The sequence below is a fragment of the Chionomys nivalis genome, chromosome 1 (genome assembly GCF_950005125.1).
Source record: "Chionomys nivalis chromosome 1, mChiNiv1.1, whole genome shotgun sequence".
NCBI classification, from domain to species: domain Eukaryota; kingdom Metazoa; phylum Chordata; class Mammalia; order Rodentia; family Cricetidae; genus Chionomys; species Chionomys nivalis.
The window spans coordinates 91,295,623-91,315,993 of NC_080086.1; the positions used below are offsets into that span (position 1 = coordinate 91,295,623).

At 51.1% G+C, this 20,371-nt stretch overlaps 1 protein-coding gene across 2 annotated transcripts in view; it reads right to left on the reverse strand.

Moving 5' to 3' along the window:
- Positions 1-278: 278 nt before the first annotated feature.
- Positions 279-20,371, reverse strand: part of Klhl29 (kelch like family member 29) — a 309,064-nt gene continuing 288,971 nt past the window's right edge. For both annotated transcript variants that reach the window (XM_057767023.1, XM_057767015.1), the window contains 8 exons: positions 17,186-17,388; positions 15,520-15,779; positions 13,294-13,492; positions 12,595-12,777; positions 12,203-12,383; positions 5,167-5,360; positions 4,722-4,866; positions 279-2,474 (listed from right to left, as the gene is read on the reverse strand). In XM_057767023.1, the coding sequence (XP_057623006.1) occupies positions 2,291-2,474; positions 4,722-4,866; positions 5,167-5,360; positions 12,203-12,383; positions 12,595-12,777; positions 13,294-13,492; positions 15,520-15,779; positions 17,186-17,388 (1,549 nt within the window). In that variant the 3' untranslated portion in view covers positions 279-2,290. The remainder of the gene's footprint in view (positions 2,475-4,721; positions 4,867-5,166; positions 5,361-12,202; positions 12,384-12,594; positions 12,778-13,293; positions 13,493-15,519; positions 15,780-17,185; positions 17,389-20,371) is intronic.

Consider the following 20,371-nt stretch of genomic DNA (forward strand, 5'->3'; position numbering starts at 1 on the left):
GCATGGCTATGATCAGACGTGCATAGGTGAAGGGAATAGTCTTGGGTCAATTCCATTGTGTCTGTAAGTCCTTTCAACTTTGACCTTCAGCTTTATTGGTTACTGTTCATCTCCCGTCACCTTTCAAACCGGTCCTCTCTAGTCATCGAAATCTATATGGCCGTCTAGAAGAGGACGTGTACTCTTGGCGGCCAAGAGGAATGTCAGGCTTGTGCCGGGGTATGGTGTCACTGAGGCAAAGGCGGTGGCACACAAAGACATTGCATCAGCTTCCCAGTCTAGATCTATAAATATATTTATTATAATATAACAACTTAACAATAAACATATACTATATACAATACCATTACAGAGAACCCTGTTTTATGTCATTCACAGAAATAGCCAGTTTGCTCCAGTGTGATCGATGAGGAGAGAAACGGAATCTCAGTGTCCTCCGCGGAGTCCTCTTCACCACTAGCACCTCCCTTGGAGGCAGACGCACGCCAATGCTCACATTCACCCTGCCCCAGGCAGTTAGAAATTTGTGCTCCAGTCCTTGGGTTCACACTTGCACCCTGTTTGACATAAATACTTTTAAATGACATACAATGTATGTAGTTTTGTGCTTATTACTTTTTTTTAAAATAATAAATAATATTAAAAACTGCATAACGAAGCTCGGTATCTTGTCAAGTGGGAGCCGCACTTGTAATGCTAGAAGTTGATGCCCGTCGTTAGGACTGGAATTTTGTGTCATCTAATACTGAATGATGGAGAGTGTATCCTGTCTCTTTTTCTCTCTGTCGGTGGTTCTTACTATGAGGTCATGGCGAGCTGACTTCCCAGGTAGAAAAATGGTGTGTATTTGGTACTAACTTCAACTAAACAGCACGGTGGGCGGCGGCCTTCTTCCTGCCCTGGAACGGAAGCTGAGGACCGGGTGAGGTTTGAGGGTCTAAGGACTAATGGGAAGGCCTTTCTCTTCTGAGCCTCGTTGGGAGGTTTTTCCTGGCTTCCCTTTTCTCAGGTTGCTATCCAACAAGGCAACAAGAAGAGCGGTTTCTCCGCATGCCCCTCAGGCCGCGGCTGTCATGGCTCCTCTAAGAAGGCTGTCCCCATCCTGAGAGCTCTCGCGGCAGGTGCCTTGAATATATAGCTATAAATATCAAAAATAGTCTCCTGTGCTTTGTAGACATTTCTTCTCCCTCCCTCCCTCCCTCCCTCAGTCCCTTTTCTGGGCCTGGGTCCTCAGCTTTACCTCACGGAGGGAGCTGGACTGGTGTCAGAAGCCAGAACTACATTCTTCTAGAATAGACCCTTTCCCCCCCGCCCCCGCGACAATGCCTCCATGAGGCATAGTCTTCCAGGGCTGTCTGGGAGTTAACTTTTTCCAAAAATAAAGTGGGGGCATGGCCCACCTCAGGAGAGTCCTCTATTCTGCACATAGAAAAATGAGAGCCAGTGCCCCCCTCTGGCACTACCTACAAAGAGCTCTGGGAAGCCCCACAGCGTTGCCCCTCTTGTGGCCTCCTCCTCTCGGTACTTAAAAATAGCCTTTTGTGTATCAAGAAAAATGCCTCGGAAATCTAAATAATTCAGACTGGCTAAGAGAAAGCTAGCACATCCCACCATGTCCGTTCGCAGCAAAAACATGGTAGAAAAATCCGTGAAGGACAGGTGGCTCTTCCCAGCAACCCCTGCGGCTGTCAGCCCTGGCTCTGCAGCTGGTCCTCTCTCCTGTCTGGTGGCAACCAGCCCCCTCCTAGGCCTTGGTGCTGCACAGCCCTGTCCCTCGTTTTTTTTCTCTCGGCCACTTGAAAGTGTAGATTGGTTAAAAACAAAAACAAAAAACAAAGAAAGTAGGAATCAAAGTGATAAGGACACTTTGACCTTATTCCAAAAGAGCCTGATGCCCAATATTGTCACAGGATAACTGATCTATGGTGGTTTAGGGATTGAGCTTGCTCTGCAAGAAGGAAAAAAACCAGCCTCTCTCCCAGTTGAAAAATATGTGAAACTATTGCACCGGGTAAGCGAGCGCCCCCTGTTGAGGGCAAGCGCCTTGGCTGGCCAGCGAGCCCTGGCTCTGTTTTCCAGGTTCCTGCTGCTCGAAGCGCTGTGCCCCGCTTCACCCAAAAGGCGAGGATGATTTTCTACATTCAATGTAGAGAATATTCGAAATGTTAGCGCAGTGAGTTTCTTGATTGTGTTCTGTGGGCCTCTCATTGGTGTCAGAAGATAACCATGGTGTGTGGCGTTTGCCTCACCAGACTCGTCCCATAGGCTTGTCCTGGGCTCTCTGCCGATGTCAGCCGCTTTGAATATATTTCTTTATCACGACACAGCCATGTCTAAACACAGGACAGGGCATGTGGGGTAGGAGGGTCCATGTGTTCGTTGTTGGCTCATAGGCTTCCATGTTGCCCAGAGCTGGTCCCTCGCTGCTCACGATGCCTCCGGTTGCATAAATTTTACCATCAAGCACCACAGCACTAAGGGAGGGAAAGTGAGGCAGAGAGTTAGGCCTTGAGTTTCTTTATTGGTTCTGGAAACAGAATCCCAACCCTGTCCTGGCTGTAGGGGCCCCTGGGCCCTCTTGCACAGGTCATGTAGGAACTTGCTTTTTTCTGATGCCTAACTTGGGCTAATAAACAACAAAACAACAACGATATTTTTCTACAGGAACACTTGGGATGACAAGTGTTCCTGCAGAAACATTTTGATTAGCGCCGCCTCCCAGCTCTGCCAAGACACTACGGACAGCTGCGACAGGGGACGCTTCTACATAGATGCCTGCCCGTCTCTGAGCCTTTACTGAGCATCTTTTCCTACTGTGCGTACAGAGCCTTCGGAGTTTCACATGGAGCTGGGGTCATGACTCAAAACACCAAGAGGCACAACAACAGGGGTCAGATCTAACCAAGCGGCAGCCCTGCTACAGGAAGCCCTGCCCCTCTGCCTAGGAACCAGAGTCCCACCTTCTTCCTGTCCCCTCAGCACGTGTGACTGGGCCTGCTTCCACCTGTGACTCAAGGGCCAAGCGTGATCTACAGGGTGACTGACAGCTCTGCTTGGACCTGTTTCCTGAGTGACACTCGCTGACTGGGACCTGTTATTCCAGCCAGCTCTTCCAAAGGCCTGGTCTACTGCTCTCTCTGCACTTCTTTAGAATTTCCTTGAATTAAGTTTTTTTTTTTTTTTTTGGTTTTTCGAGACAGGGTTTCTCTGTGGTTTTGGAGCCTATCCTGGAACTAGCTCTTGTAGACCAGGTTGGTCTCGAACTCGAACTCACAGAGATCCGCCTGCCTCTGCCTCCCAAGCGCTGGGATTAAAGGCGTGCGCCACCACCGCCCGGCTTTGAATTAAGTTTTTTCACTTTATGTTATGTGATTTGCTTGCACGTATGTATGTGTATAGCATGCATGCCTGGTGTCTGCAGAGGTCAGAAGAGGGCACCAGATCCACTGGAATTGGATTTACACCTCCATGTGGGTGTAGGGAATCGAACCCAGGTCCTCTGCAAGAGAACAACTGCTCTTATCCACTAAGTCATCTCTGCAGCCCTGCACTTACTTCTTCATGCATTTTAGCTGTTGCTTCTCGCCATGTTTCTAGCCCCAATTTCTCCTTCACTCCATCAAATGGCCAATTCTTCTTGGCTCTTTCTTAAAAATGGACCCAGAAGTTTCCAAGGCTTTCCTAATTTTTGCAAGGCCCAGACCAGAACACATCCCAACTCTAGATTTCTCATCAGACACCGAGGCCTCCATAATGCTCCCTTCTAGTTCCTTGCTACTCTGGGCTTTCATCTCTCTCTCTCTCTTTCTCTCTCTCTCTCTCTCTCTCTCTCTCTCTCTAGGCCAACTATCTCCCTGTTTCTCTCACAAAGGCCAGCTTCCGCCCACCCGTGGGACTCAGTGTTTCCTGTTGCTTGTAGTCCAAACATAACTGTCAGCTACGGAAAAGTCAGACCGTGATCGCGGCTGTGGTATCAAAGGGCAGTTCAAAAATCTGAGGAACTCAAACTCTACCAGGAGCCTCGCAGTTTTCTGCATTTAAACGCCAGAGGAGATAGACTTTTCTAGGGCTGGGGAAGCTACTTCTCCAAGTTGAAGCCACATGTTAGCAGTAAGCGTTACCTTCTGTGTAGCCAGACAAACACCAGGTACTCAATAAACACTTCCTGTCATTCATAACTGAAAACTTAGTCATGGCCTCTGGAGCTCTTCGGGAAGCACCTGCTATGGGACTGCAAACAGTGGGGTGTCTAGGGCGCTCTGTATTCCTGTTCCTCTTAGACAGGTAAGGAGGCATCCAGAAGAGCTAGGGCTGGCATCTCACAGACCTGGGGTCAGGGTGCTGGGGCCAAGCTGCATTCTACCTCCTGTGTCTGCCTGTGCTTACAGTTCGTCAGGAAGCCTTAGAGGAGCAGACAGATGCAGCGTGTGCCCTTGCCTGGGCCAGCATGGGGTTCACATATGTGACCAGAGCATTCCATCAGAGGTCAGTTGTCCCGATATGCCTCTGGAAGGTGCCCGAGGGGAGAGCTGTTTCTTCCAGTGTGAGATGAGATCATACGGAGCCACAGTTTGGGGGACACAGGATCCTCTCACAGCTGCTCTTAGGGGTCCCATATTATACTCTAGTCCCGCCATCTGTTCCTGGGGGTGGGGGTGGGTTCACCCATGCACCCTTCCAGTCCCCACTTCTCCACAGCCCCAGCCCAGATACTCCCTTACCTGCAGAACTGGCGAGAATGATTCATGTTTGGGCCCGCCTTGATGTTGCCTTTTTCTGGGTCGTAGATGGTGGTGGCTCTGGCATAAGCTCCTCCCAGGATGAACACAAAGCCGTTGAGGGTGACAGCTGGTGCATACTTGTTGTCTGTGAGGATGGCAGAACAGGTGGTCAAGGTCAGTGGTCCTGGCCTCCCTCCTCTCTCTTTCCCAGCAGTGCTCCCAATGATTGCCCTGAGGACAGGCTGGGGACCAGGAGCAGGCGGAGTCTTGGCTGGCTTGCCCTTTTCTAGGTGCTGACATCCCCGCTGTGCCTGGGCTTTGGGACTACCTGCTACCCACCACTAGACCTGCCTCTGTGGACTCTTTGGGCTGAGCCTGATCCTATCTGGGATGGGGGGCTGTGGGGGCTCCACTGGCCGGGACTGAGGAGGTACCAGATTCTTACCTATCATTGGGGACTCAATGAAGCTCCACGTGTTGGTCTGTGGCACATAAGACTGAAGGACCCCCGCGGCTCGGCCTGCCTCATTGACTCCACCGAACACATAGACCTTGCCACCGCACACAGTGGCTGCTGCTGAATGTACTGCCTTGGGCAGAGGGGCTACTGCCTCCCATTGGTTAGTGATAGTGTCATACCTGTGAAGAGGAGAAAGAGATAGTCTGTGTGCAAGGCAGGCCATGGTCCAGGACAACAGCAGTCAGGGAAATTCAGCATCTGCTTTCTGCCTTAGGCATCACTGCATAGCCCAAGCCCACAGATGGGGACCCAGGTTTGGGTCACTTCCAGGCATTGCTCCAAACTGGCTTTATAGGCCTCCTTTGGAGCTGCGGTAGGGCCTTTTGTTGTGTCCAACCTCTGTGTAGATCCTGCCTTTGCTTACATAGTAAGCATCTCCATGGTGATGACGCACCCAGAATCCACTGGGGGAGACTATTTCTGCCTTCAAGGAGCTGCTGGCCCAGTGGGGAGAACAGCCACATCAAACATACAAAATCCGATGATTACGAAGGTTGGTGTGGCATGATGATGAGGGGTCAACATGCACACAGCAGGACACCCCAGTTTTTCACAGATGAGGCTACGCCTTTCTGAAGAGTGGCTCCAGGCTGGGTCTGGAGGGGTGAATGGGCTATCAATGTCAGGCAGAGGTTGGGCAGGTGCAAACAGGCTCAGGAAGTGTGGTAGTTGGAAAGCAAATAACCCCAAAGGGATTGGCACTACTAGGAGGTGTGGCTTTGCTAGAGGATGTGTCACTATGGAGGCAGGTTTTGAGGTCTCATATATGCTCAAGCCACATCTAGCGTCTCAGACCACTTCCTATTGCCTGTGAGTCAGGATGTAAGAACTCTCAGCTCCTTCTTCAGCACCATGTCTTCAGCACACTGCCTTGCTTCCTGCCATGACGATAATGGACTGAACCTCTGAACTGTAAGTGAGTAACCCCAATTAAATGTTTTCCTTTAGAAGAGTTGCTGAGGTCATCGTGTCTCTTGACAGCAAAAGAACCCCTAATATAGGAAGTTAATTGAAGGTGAAGGGATAAATGTGGGCCCAGGGGTATTTGAGGGACATCTGGAGTAGTCCACAGTGGCTGGAGGTAGGGTAGATTAGAAGGCATTGTGTGTGCCATGCTTAGGGACTCGAACTTCGTGTAGGGAGCAGTGGGCAGGCCCTGAAGGTGTAAGCAGGGAGACAACGCAATCAAAACAGGTTAGAGACCACTGTGGCTGCAGGGCGGGGAAGATACTTCAGGCAGGAGGCTGGACTCAGGGAGACCAGGTAGACTAATCACCCACAGGAAGCTTGATGAGAAGTAATGGGTGAAGGGGTGGTGAGTGTGAGGGACTGGGCATGGGTGAGGTGAGTCCTGAGGCGGAGGGCTGGCTGGGAAGGGTGGAGAAAAGCCCTCTTTTGGGGCAGTCAGCATAGGGTCACCAGCCAGCAACTACGCTGTAGACAAAGGGCCTCAAGTGTGGACAGTGGGGTTTAGCAAGTCATGGTATTCTGAGGTTGTTGGCACTACAGGTGAAACAAGATGTACACAAGGCATTGTGTGTCAGTGCGAGAGGGGGCAGTACTCTGGAGACAGAGACAGCAGACACAGATGTCTCCCTGAGGAAACTGAGCCGCGGAGATGGCAGAGGTGGGGGTACTTAGAAAGGAACATGCAATCCTGAGGGGGTTTGTTAATAGAATGCCCATCAGCATTTACAGGCCCCCCTTGGTGAGAAAAACATCCTGGTACTACCTGCTGGTTTCTGGAATGCAAAGCCTTTCACCTGTCTGACCCTATCAGCAGGACATGGGAGTCCCCGGGAGAAAACCCTGTGTGCTGTGGTCACTGCTCTCCCTACGTGCAGCTCCAACAGCCATGTAAAACCTCAAGAAGAGAGCAGGAAAATATGGTGACTAGCCAGGAAGTGATGGATTATCTGAGTGTTAATTCTAATTTTTAATAATAAAAAGCATGGGATAAAACCGGACTCTCTGAACATGGCGGACAATGAGAGCTGATGAGAGGCCAAGGACAATGGCATGGGGTTTTGATCCTACTTCATGTTCTGGCTTTGTGGGAGCCTAGCCAGTTTGGATGTTCACCTTCCTAGACCTGGATGGATGGGGGAGGACCTTGGACTTTCCACAGGGCAGGGAACCCTGACTGCTCTTCGGACTGGAGAGGGAGGAGAAGAGGAGTGGGGGGAGGGGGAGAGGTGAGGGAGGAGGGGGAGTGAAATGGGAGGTGGGGAGGAGGCGGAAATTTTTTTTTCAAAAAAATAAAAAAATAGAAAAAAAATAATAACTGGGTCGCATAGTTTTCCAAATGTCATCAGTTGCTTCTCCCTAGCCCACTGAAATGAACTCTGGCACAACACTGGCTTGGTTTTAATGGCAGCGTCCGCAGGCACATGCATGTGGGGGGTGGGGGTGGGCGGCGTTAAGTACATTGCTGTGTAGCTAGGATGAAGCCCAAGTTACCTAAACAGCCAGACTCCAAATCCGTGCATTCTGCATCCAGAGATGCAGTCACTTGCGCATAGGGAATAGCTGAAAAATTGTATCTGTGCTGAACATTAACAGATTTTCTATTATTTCCAAAAGCAATACAGAATAACAGCTCTTTACATAGCACTTACATTGTATGAGGTGTTATAAGTGGTGTGTGAAATGATTTGAAGTACCCATCCAGAGTCTGCAGTAGGCTGTGCACAGGCATTTGTATGTAGCTACTATGTCATTTTATATGAAGATTTGAGCACTTGCAGATGGGGGTCTATAGGCATCCTGGAACTAGTTCCCTGTAGTGCCGAGGGGACTTTGCAGTATAAGTAAGAGAGGCTGGAGCACAACTGAGTGTCAGCATTCAGATGTTGACCTGGGAGTTCAAAGCCAGCCTGGGTAACACAGATCCTATTGAAAGAGAGGAAGAGGGGGAGAGGGAGGGAGGGAGGGAGGGAGGGAGGGAGGGAGGGAGGGAGGAAGGGGAAGAGGGGAAAGGGAAAGACACACACAGAGAGAGAGAGAGAGAGAGAGAGAGAGAGAGAGAGAGAGAGAGGAGCTGGGGACCACAGGGAACTCTGAAGAGCCCCAACTCTCCCTCACCCCCTGGGGATCTGTCATTTGTCCTTGAAGGATACAAGGAAGAACTGAAAGGTTTCTGGCAGGTATAGTAGATGCTAACTAAAGCAAAAGGAGTTGTGTGCACATGAGCAGGAGACCCGAAAGTGGAACTCGAGGATGGGACAGCTGCAGGCACATTGCTGGGATTATCAAAGCGGCATGAAAGGTGTTTGCTTTCCTCGAGAGATGGATACACAAATACTAGACTGATCTGGTACTTTCTAAGTAGCCAAGGATGAGGGTAACCTCTGCGATCTCCCCAGTGCCACCCTTAAAACGTAGACAACGATGCCTACTTTATGTAGCACTGGGAATCAGACTTAGGGCTACCTGCATTCTAAGCAAATACTGTACCTCCAGAACATCTGAGTTCTCAAACCATGGCCCCATTTACTCTGGTAAGCAGGAGGTGGGGTGGCCAAAAGCAGTCAGGGAGCTTGTGTATAGGATCTAGGCTTTGAGGAGAGAGGGGAAGAGAGAGCCCTTGCTTTTGAGAGGAAATGGCTGATAAGGCCATTTCCAAGGGTGCCTTGCAGCGTGGAGGGTTGGCTAGAGGCCTGAGTCTCCAGTGTGTGGTAGGACTATTGTAGGATGCTAGGATTTTCCAGCCCCAACGAGAGAGAGAGAGAGAAGAAGGGAGAGAGTAGGGCTGAATGGATCTGCTTCATATGCAGTGCAGGATGAAGCAGCAAGGTGAAAGGGTGGAGCGGTCAAGACACATGAGAGAAAGGAGGCAGGGACAGAACCGGAGCTAAGCGGGCTGGCCAAGGAGCTGCTGCTCCTGAGGTTTGCTTTTGGAGGACAAGTTTCAACAACCTACGCGTCCGCATTTCTGTTCAGTGTTCCAATGACCTAGCTGCCCTCAAGGTCCCTGCTGACTGCAGCTGTCCCAACACGTACTGTAGACCTGCCAGTAGGGTACATCTGTGGCTCCCCAGAATTATCTCTGCTCTGTGTGTGTCTGCACCCAAAGCATGGGCCCGAGTTTGCTCATTGGGACATCAGGGATTTTGATTAGCACATGGTCATGATCCATACACGGCTCCCATGTTCCCCCTGTGAGTCTCTTTTGGACAAGAGCCATCATTAGCTCAGAGGTGGGCCCTCTAGGACGAGGGTCTTATGTGCACCGTGTATCTGGTTCTTGAGTGTGTGGGGAGGGGACAGCCAAGTGACATCCACTTCTGGACTTGAATGTAAGAAGAAGCTGAAGTCTCTTATGGGGCAGCAAGGGCTGCTGTCATTCAGTCGTAGATGGATGATATATGGCTAATAGGTAATGGAGCGTCCTTTTGGGGCAGGGTCAGAGTTCAGATATCTGTTTAAGCCAATATGGCGGCTAGCCAAAGAGCTCCCATAGAAAGAGCTGGGGGATGAGAAAGATTATGTGGTTGTTAGTCTTCAGTCTTTCGGCATAATGACACATTCTGCCAAACACAAATTTCCTGAGAGTTTGTTATTCCAGGTGGCTGATTGCCAAACCATGAGCCCTCCAGTCAGCTCAATCTGTCAGCTTCCTGCTTGAGAAGGATATGCTAATGACATGCAAATGACCTAGCCGAGTGAGGTGTTCCACTATCATTTATGCAGTAACCACAGCTCCTGCAATATATTGCTGTAAAATATTAAACCCAGTTATTTATATAATGATATAATACAGGTTTGTCTATGGCGCTGTTGTTTTAATCTATAATTATGTAATCTCACTCTATTCCTGTAACACAGTAATGTAATATAATTATAATACGCCATATATCTCATTCATTATCAATATAATAGCAATTTGTACCATTAGTGCTTACTGTGGAACAAAGCACCCTCGTGTCTGTCCCCATTACACTGACCTTCCTGTCACCCTCAACTGTCATCGCTTCTGCCACGTGGCACAGAGACTGACTTAGTCAAAGGGGCCTGTTCCTTGGGTAGCTACTGGGTGCCTCTTCCGTACTGGGTGCTCCACTCCCTTGCATGGGCACTGCCTAGGGGTCTTCCAGTCTTTCTCTCATCCTACAAGCACAGATGACGATCTTCATGGGCCAAGGGAGAACTCAGGGTCTCTCAGGCCCCTCTGGGATCCCCAGCTGCTCTCGCACCCAATGGGCCTCCTAGGGCTGGACTCAGTCTCTGCTGCTCGGAGCTGACATTTACTTTCCAGCCATCTGGAAGGCTGAGCTCCTTGGGGAAGGCCAGTAGAGGGTGCCCCTTGGTGCCACGGAGAACTGCTTCAGGGCCCAAGGAAAGCAAGAGGACCGGAGCTTGTCTCTCTCAGCCTCCGTCAAGGCGCTTGATCTCTCAACAAATCCCCGTATTTATCAACAAGTAGAACTTTGCGAAATGAGTAATCAGCATTTTAGGAGATTAAAAATAGCTGACAGAAGCGAAGCAGGATGCCATCCCACTCTGCGGACTCCTACATAGAAAACGTCTTCTTGCTCATGTTTATTATTGGTTGACAAATGACTGGAAGCTGATGCTTCTGGGGGAGCTTAGGGGTACACCTGGACATGCAGCAGGTTTTGTCGAAGACCCCCCCCAGTGTTGGGGCTGGTCTGAGTCCAAGCACAATATTAATATGCTCATAATCACCTGGGAATTTCCCATTATCATCAAATCTATATGACAATTAAATGTTGTTATCAAGCCCTCTCTGGATCCACTTGGGGGACTTAAAAGCCCACAGTAAACATTCAGAACCTGTCTCACTCTGAGACCGTCCTTGCTGGAACATTTATCAAGTACCCAATTAGCCATGGGGCGTGAGGGGGGATTCAAATTGAGGGGTATGTATGCCTTCACAGGCAGAAAGGATGTCACACTGCAAAGTGTGCTTTCTGGTGGCAGCTAATGGTGTGGGCCAGGGTAGGGGAAAGAGCGGAGAAGCTATGACTGGTAGATCTTCCTGCGCTGCTAACCGATGGTCCTTTCCCACAGGTCCTGAGCATCTTCCTCTCTTTTTTTCTTTTCTTTTTTATTAATAATTTATTTTATGTACATTGGTGTGTATGTCTGTGTGAGGGTGTTGGGTCCCCTGAACCTGGAACTGCAGACAGCTGTGAGCTGCCATGTGGGTGCTGGGAATTGAATCAGCATCAGTGCTCTTAATGGCTGAGCTATCTCTTCAGCCCGAGCATCTTTCTCAAGGTGACCCGCCCATTCGCTCTAAGAGCAATCTTGTGGCTGGAAGGATCTTGGCATTTTCCACTAGGGCAGTTCTCCCTCCAGCCTCTGGCCCTCAGACATAGGCCTGACTTATACCACATCCTCAATAGCCAGGCTAGGGTGGAGGTAGGGAGACAGCAGCCTGGGACGTGAAAGAAAGGGCAGACTAACCTGGAATCTGGAGCTCGTGGGCTCAATTCTAGAGGCCTGTCTAGACTGCACCTACATGGCTTAGTTGGTGGGTGGTGTCTCTTCCCTGTGTTACTTTAGTCCAATTTACCTGCCATGTGTAGGATGCAGGAAGGATGCCTGCAACCTTCACTTGGCAGGACAAAGTGGCACAAGCACTGGCATGGCCCATCCTTAGGACATCGATGCCAGCTTTTCTCCTGAATCCTCTTGTGTCTCTGAGCTGGTACTTGCAATCTACTGTGCACCCCTAGCCAAATTCACTCACATCCTCTCAAGATAGGACCTTGGGCCATACCTTGGGTTACACCTGAATGGGTGTTAACAAGAATGTCCTCTTTGGTGACTCATGAGGTCACATCTTGTGTTCACTTCCTTTTATTATGCATGATGAGCTAGGAATGGGCCAGTCTGTAGACCAGTGGTATCAAGGAGGTGCCGGGCTTAGTGACGTGACCTTAGTGTTCAGTGATATCAAGAGATGCCAGCTCAGGGACTGTGGCTGCCTTACCTCTCCACGTGGTCCACATTGCCTGCCACGCCAAGTCCCCCGAGAGTGTAAATCTTCCCATCATAGACTAGACTATTGTGGCGACAGCGAGGGACGGTCATTCTGGAGACCAGGTTCCAGTTATCCAACAGGGACATGTAGCACCAGACATCAGCCAGCGTCACCCCTGATTCCATACCACCTGTGGACAGAATGGGAGTACAAAGAGCAGATGGGGGAGCTGAGGAAGGGTTTGAGGACAGGTTGCTCTGCTCCAGGGACAGAATCGGGAGGCTTCATCTGCTAGCCAGACAGCCATCTGGGGCCTTGACCTTCCTCAGCCCTGTGTGTAGGAGGCAGAGGTCCCTTGGGAAAACCCACTCCACTTCCCACTTAGCCCTTGGGAGCCTCACCTGAGAGGTAGATGTTGTCCCCAGCACTCACTACACTGAAGAACTCTCGGTCATAGAAAGGCAGAGAAGCCAAGGGATACCATTTGTTGTTCTGTGGATTCCAACAGGTGACAGCCACCAGTGAGCGTTGGGTCATCCCCACCATCTGACGGCCCCCAACCAAAACGATGACCTCGGCCACACCTGTAGGGACATGGATGGGCATCCTTGGGACCCGCCCTTACTTCATTAGCAGCTGTGCCAGGCTCTTGTCTGGGGTGATGGAGGAAGGTCATTGGCTAATAAAGAAACTGCCTTGGCCCATCTGATAGGGCAGAATTTAGATAGGCCGAGTAAACAGAATAGAATGCTGGGAGGAAGAGGAAGTGAGCTCAGACTCGACAGCTCTGCTCTCTGGAGCAGACGCCATGCTCCCCTCTCCCCAGCAGACGCGATGAAGCTCCGACCCAGGATGGATGTAGGCTAGAATCTTCCCGGTAAGCACTCCTTGGGGTGCTACATACATGAACAGAAATGGGCCAAGCAGTGTTTAAATGAATACAATCTGTGTGTTGTTATTTTGGGGCATAAGCTAGCCAGGCAGCCATGAGCCGAGCTGTGGGAAGAGGCCCACAGCTCCTACTACACTGGGGGGACCACCTGGAGCCAGCTGGTTCCATGGCGTCTGTAATTTGGGGATTTGGGCATGTCCTTTGATACCTGCAGAGAGGCGGGGCCGGGTTCGGGGTGTCTGCATCTCCTGCCGGGCATGGGGCAGCATGTGGTAGCGCTTAGCCTCGTTGACCAGGTCCCGGCATGCTTCTGATGACTTGATCAGCTCTTCGTTGTCCACTACATTGAGCAGATAGCTGGGGTGGATGAATGGGAGGCGGACGGCAGCTAGGAGCTCTGCTGCATACTGTGGGAGAGAAGAGGCTGGATTACGCTCAGAGGAAGCCATCTCTTATGAGCAGAATGGAGAAGGACTTCCCATGTGGGCATGTCTCAGAAGCAAGCGCATACTGCCTAGCCTGGCATACTAGACAATGGGAGGCATGCAGGGCTAAGTGGAGGAGTGGTGGTTGCAGCTGGCACTGGAGCAGCCTGTCTCTCTGTCCCTTCAGCCTCTTGTCACCACACCCTATCTATGTCATGGATCATGACTGCACACCATACTGCCAGGCGGCTGAAGCCAGGAGAGTAGGAGCCTTGCATCTCAAAGAGGTGTGAGTGTGACAGGAACCAGGTGGGAGGACCCAGAAGCACTTAGATGATGACTGTCAGGTGACCACGTCGTACTACAGCTCCTTAGGAGGGTGCCGCGTCTCATCTTGGCTTCTGGACCCTCTTCTCCTTCGCTCAAGGCTTTTCCTGCATTGATGTGAACTTCCCCGCGACAGGCACATAGCTCACCACTCCACCCACTTTTGTTTGGTCTGGCGGATGACTGGCAGGAGTAATTGGGGGCCAGTGCAGACCCTATGCTGAGCTTGTTACTGCAGCTGCGGAGGCAGATGAGACCCTGCTTCTGATGGGAGCCTACTAGGGCTGTGGAAGTGCAAGAGGCGTCACGGGGCAGATGATGTTTGAGATGGAAGAGTTGTGGGGACACCCAGAGGCACGGGAGAGTGAAAATGGGTATGGCATTTGAAGGATTCTTGGGTGCAAAGGGTCTTTTTGGAAGGATGCGGCACATAGCAGATGGGGAAGGAGCGAGAGCAGGGTCTCCGGGCAAGCCTGGCTGAGCTCATACCACACTCTGGGCTGAGGATGTGAATTTGAGGGTTGAGGAGAACTGGGGCAGTTACTGTCATTATCTACACAACTCCAGTTCCTTTCTCTAAAAATTAGCTTCCTGTCAACCTGATTAAACGAGGAACCCACTTCTCATAGACCCTAAGGACTCAGTGGTGGGGTTGAGTTGGGGCAGGGAGCCATCCATATCTCTCTCATCCTTGTCTCCAATCTTCCCCCAACCCATTTCCTGCCCTTCCCCCTTCCCTCTCTTTTTCTGGGTCAGAGTTTCCTGTAGCCCAGGCTGAAGCTCACTATGTAGTCAAGTCTGGATTTGAATCCCTAATCCTCCTGCTTCTACCTCCAAGTGCTGGGATTACAGGCATGTGTTACCATACTTGGCCGTGTCCTTTTTTTGTTCAATGAAATCTCACAGCCTTTCCGACCAGCACTTGGTGGCTTTCGTATGTTCTGGGGTCTGGCTCCCCTGACGCTGTCCCAGCTGGTTAGGCTCCCACTTCCACCATTGTCCCAATCATTGTTTTATGTTCTGGTCCTTCCAAGGCGTCCAACAGCTGCCCTGGATTCCAGGCTCCTCACTACAATAACCAGTGGTAATTCCCTTTTGCATGGGGCCTTCAGTTGGGACCTTCTGGGTACGAATGGGCCTGTGAGTGCCCCAAGACTTTGGGGCACTATTTGGGGATACTGTTGTATCTTTCTTCCTCCTGTGAATGATCACTCTGGTTTTCCTGTCTCCTCTGGTAGCCTCATGTTCTCCATGCACTGGCTTCCCACTTACAGAATGGTTTAAGGTTGCTCTCACACATTTGGTAGCCAGAGTATGTCCTCTGACCTCCTGAGATCCCACATACCCTGCTCAGGCACCCACTTTTCTGTGAAGAGCCCAGGTGCATCCCCCCCAGACCCCGTGTTGCCTTGGCAAACCTGGAGACTCGTTCTCAGGCGAGCGGAAGTCCCTGAGAGCCCTCTGGAGACTGAGTCTCATTTTCACCCCCTCTTTCCCCTCCCTGGCACTCTGTGTGTGGAAGGGGATGTGTGTGTATGTGTGTACTAGACTCCCTTCTGCTTGTCATTATTTTTGACTTGTACACAATCCTTGCTGTTGAGACATGGAACCCTGCCCCCTGCCCCTTCCTCCACCCTTGCAGCAGGTCCCAGCCCTGCAGGGACTGGGGGGAGCCAGCCTACCTGGGCCCGCGCTGCTGGGTCCTTCTTGATCCACTTAATGACAGTTTCATAGACCAGCTCCTCGGCCTTGGTGTTGAGACTGTCATTGGAGACGTAGGCGATAAAGTCATCCTTAGAGATGCTGAGGATCTCCTCTTGGGCGGCCACCTCCGGGAAGATCTGCAGCGCAAAGGCCTTGGCCATGTGGTAGAGCTCGCTGCACTGCATGGCCTCAGCCATGGCCAGCACGCCCAGGCAGTTGCTGGCAGTCAGTTGCTTCTCTGGGGTGGACAGAGTGAATGGTCACTGATCCGGAAGTCCTGGAAGGACCACCTCTTGCTCCCGTCATCATCCCTGGATCTTCCTTTGAACCAAGCCCATTTTCTTGTGGCCCTGCCTCCAGAATCTATAGCTATCAGCACCCTACCTCCTAAGCCTCAGAGCTGTTTCCAAAATTTCCTCTGCCTTGACTCATGGGGACCTCCCAGGGCCTAGTTCTACCCCTGCGGATCCTACAGGAAAACCGCAACTGTGAGGGATGTCATGAGCTTCTTTCCTGGCAGTAGAGGGAGGGCCGGGGCTTCAGGATTTGGGCCTAGGCTGTGGGTAGCGGCCACTTTGAAACTTATGGTGTCTTCCATCAATCTTGATGTCACAGACATCTTTAAACCTTTTACAACAGTCCTCACATATCAGTGTACTGTCACTCATGGTCCTTAGAGTCCCCTAGTTCACCATCTAGAATCTAGGGTCTAGTGACTGGATCTTTTGAATCCCTACTAATGGATCTTCCAGGCTAGAACTGGCTGTGTGCCTCATTCTGTTACTGTAGCTCCTGACCCTCCTGGACTGATGAGTCCTTCAGCAGTCCTGATCCGATCTGCTCTGAACCTCTAGCTTTTCTTTCTGCAGATACACCCAGGCTCTGTTTGTTTGTTTATTTATTTATTTATTTATTTATTTATTTATTTAGGATTTTTCGAGACAGGGTTTCTCCGTAGCTTTTGGTTCCTGTCCTGGAACTAGCTCTTGTAGACCAGGTTAGCCTCGAACTAACAGAGATCCGCCTGCCTCTGCCTTCCAAGTGCTGGGATTAAAGGCATGCGCCACCACCGCCTGGCTTCTGTTTATTTTTATCTTGTTTTATTTTATTTTATTTTATTTTATTTTATTGATGATGCTGTCCTTGTTCCCTGTACTCCACAATTCCCAGCCCATCTAAGCAGCACCAAGCTGTAAGGTGAGCATGCTCTGGGCAGAAAGTCTGGGAGGTTGTGAGCCCATCACCAATATCCCATGCCTTGCAAAAACGGTTCAGGGCTTCCAAGGGTTAGATCAGATGCACTGACTTGTCCAGGCATCTGTATAGCCTGGGAACCAATATGTTAAAAGGAAATAGAGTGCATGGTTGATTCATCCAGGGTTTAGGGGCTGGGGCAGTGTGGTCAGGTTCCCTACCTGCATAGGCTGTCCACACATCCTAGTGGTCATAGGTTCTGACCAGGCCACAGTGACCCCTTCAGTGCATGCCATTCCATCAAGCTACCCACATGCTCAGGTGAAATCTAGATATCCTGGCATGATGTCGGGACACACAGCCCTGCATGCTCAATTCTTGCAGGCTGGAATTTTTCATGTGTCTGCCCTATTTTCTCTACGGGATGTAAAGGCCCACTGGTCAGCTTACCGAGAAAGGACACACAGACTTTGCAGAAGGTGTGAAATTGGAACTTGCTGGCCGCCTCAAGCAGAGTCTTGGCATTGGCTGAGTCGATGACCAACGAACCGGTGTAGACGAATTCCAGCAGTGACTCCAGGACGTCAGCCTGCAGGTTCGAGAGCACCAGCTCCAGCTTCTCCCGGCTGCTCTGGCTGCCATCCTGCACTGACCTAAGGCACAGAGACCAGGGTGTCCTTACCTGCCACCCCTGCGGCTACTGCCGCTTCCTCACAGGGCCAGAGTTCCCTGTGCACTTAAGTCACGCCCTTTGTCTTAGGACTCAAAGGACACAGCAATGACACACCTGAACCTAATGACCTGACACAGGATCTGAAAGAGAAGTCTGACCAGAGGCGCCCCAGAGAACAGAAAACCCTGCTTATCACTACTCGGCATGTCCATGCAAAAAAGATGCAAATCAAAAAGCATGAGCCGTGAATGGGGACAAGGACCAGGACTAGCCTCAAAGGGAAACAATATGGTTTAGCCACCTGCTGAACCTGGTGCCTACACCACATGGTACCAGCATGCCCTGGCAAGCAGGATCTACTGCCTCACAGGGCAGAATCTCTTCCGGCTGAGGCTCAATGGCTCCTGATTGGCTGCCATCCTAGTCAATCAGGAGGTGTCCTTTTGAGCACGTCTTGAAGACCCAGGGCCTTGGAAGGCTGCCCAGGAAGTCCCGCTGACCCCAACCTCTCCAAAAAACATATTGTTTCCTTTTAGGCATGGAAGGGAAGCCCTTCATGACATTGCTTTGAAACTGAAGACAAGACGAGATAGACGGACAGAATGGTTAGAGCTGGGGAGGGGAGAGGAAAACAACCAAGGACTTCCGCCACAGACAGCCAGCAGCCATGACCTGGGGCCTGGCCCGGGGCGGGGGTGCCCTCCTGCCACATGGAACACGGGGTCAGAGGTCAGAGTGGCCTGCGTGTAGAGTGTGCGTCGGGCTTGTGAACTGGGGTGGGGAGCAGGGGAGGGACACAAATATATCAGTATGTTTATATCTGGTGTCTACAGAAATACAAGACCATTGCAAAGGCTCCTAAGGCCTGGCAGCCGCTCCCTATAGCTGGACCTGGAAGGAAACAGATACGATGAAGCAAGAGTAAACCAATACAGAAGTGAGGCCGGGAGAAACAAAACAAAAACAAAAACAAAAAACACCCAGAGCGTTAAGTCAGGAGGCAGGTTTCTCAGAGGCCATTGACTTGACCACCCCTGCTTTTCGCCACCCCAGCTTCCCTCACTGAGCCTGGCCTGGCTGGGGCTGTGGCAGGGCAGTGAGCTCTGTTGCCTACCTACTGACTTCTGCAAAAACAAGGGGCCAAGACTCTTAAGACTGGTCCCTTGGGTGTACCTAGGGCAGGCAATAGTGGTGTACCAATGTCTGGTAAGACAGCAGGTTGGCCAAAGAGGCCGGGGACAGCTGCTGGGTGAGTGGACAGAGCACTAGTTGGGAGCAAAGGGACCTGGGTACCCTGCTTTGCCACTGACAGATATCCTGAGCCTCTCCGGCCCTCAGCCTCCTATTCTGGAAAACAAGATGGAAGTAGGTGAGGCCTAAAGTTCTGCTGAGGCTTAGCCTGACGTGGGCTAGAGAAACCCCTTCCCAGGAGACCCTTCGACACAGCTCTGCTTTCATTCTCAGCACCAGAATTTGAAAATTTAAGGCCTTTGGAGCCCCCAAACAACCTACAGTGTGCAGATTACTCTGGGACCCTGAGGCTGTTCCTTTTCCACAGGTGACTCATGTGACCAGAGGGTCTAAGGCCTCGCATGGCTATGTCCTGAGCAAGCCTAGGAAGAGAGAGGGCAAAGTATGGCTACACAGAACGGCTGGGCTGAGGGCCTTTAAGCCCACACATGCTTACTCAGTGCTGAAGGGAATTCACACACCTGTTTTACTGTTGAGATGGAGTCCCAAGCTTGAATGCCTTTGTTAGGTGTAAAAATAGCTCTCACATGCTCCCTAGAGACACCATAAATCCCGACTATCCCAGGCCTCAGATGCTATCAGGTCAACTTTTTGCTCCAAGTCTTTCCTGCCTCTGTGTTCATCCCTAATGACCTGGCCTTTCCTTTGGACTTCCTCAGGCTCTGCAGAAGTCATTCTGGGTCACATTATGCCCGGGCTGATGGGGGTCAACATGGGCCTTTTCTCAAGATCCCTTTCTCTGCTGCCGCCAACAATTGCCATCTCAGGGTGTCCCCCGAGTCCTCAGAGAGAGGAGCTCCCCCCAGTGAAGAGGCGAGGCAGGTCTTTGTGGTGCAGAGGCAGACACACACGACCCTGGCAGTACCGGAATGAGAACTGTAAAGGGCTAGTATGGCCACACTGCTGGCAACGACCTGCTGCTTCTCAAGGCTGAGCCTGGAAGAGTGTGTGGGAGCTAGAGCTGCCCACACTGTGAGACGCATCAGGAAGGAGAGGGAAAGTACAGGGGCTGAAGGGTGTGGCAACGAAGTTAAGTCTGAGAGGACCTTGGCCATAGAATGCATGACGTGGCTGTCTCCGTTGGGCAAATGATTGACAAGGGCGTGCCAGAGGCTCCTAGGACTAGAAAAGCTAGCCCCTTCCACTTGGCTACACAGGTCTTTATTAGTAGCCTGGTACAAAGGTCTAGGGGAGGCATGAGAGTTTGGATATCCCCCTCTTGGCACACAGGTGGGATTTACTGTGCCGTTCTTATGTAGCTCAGAGAACTGCAGTGGCCACCAAAGGCTGGCAATGACTGTTTCCAATCATTAGATGATTGTAGGCTTCTACCTAGCGCTTGTTAGGTCTCTACACTCCGAGCAGAGGTCCCCTAGGGACACCTCACCTGATGTAGCCCAATCGCTGCTATCATGCTGCGTCTGTCACAGGTGTGAAGAATGCTCTGTCCTTTGTCCTAAGCTGGTTCTAGAGTGAGTGGCTGGCCCTGAGGGTTCATGGCACAATGGTACAAGGATGTACAGAACCCAGAAAAAGACTATAGTAACACTGTCTGTGATTCTTATTCTTGGGGGGTTGGTGGCAGAAGTGTGGCGCCCTATCTGAGTTCCACATACTGTCTGAGGGTTCCAGCAGGAGACTAGAACTGCCTGAAGTTACTTTCTTCCAAGTGGGGTTGCCTGGGAGAGTCTCGGTTCCTAGGTACAGTTGCT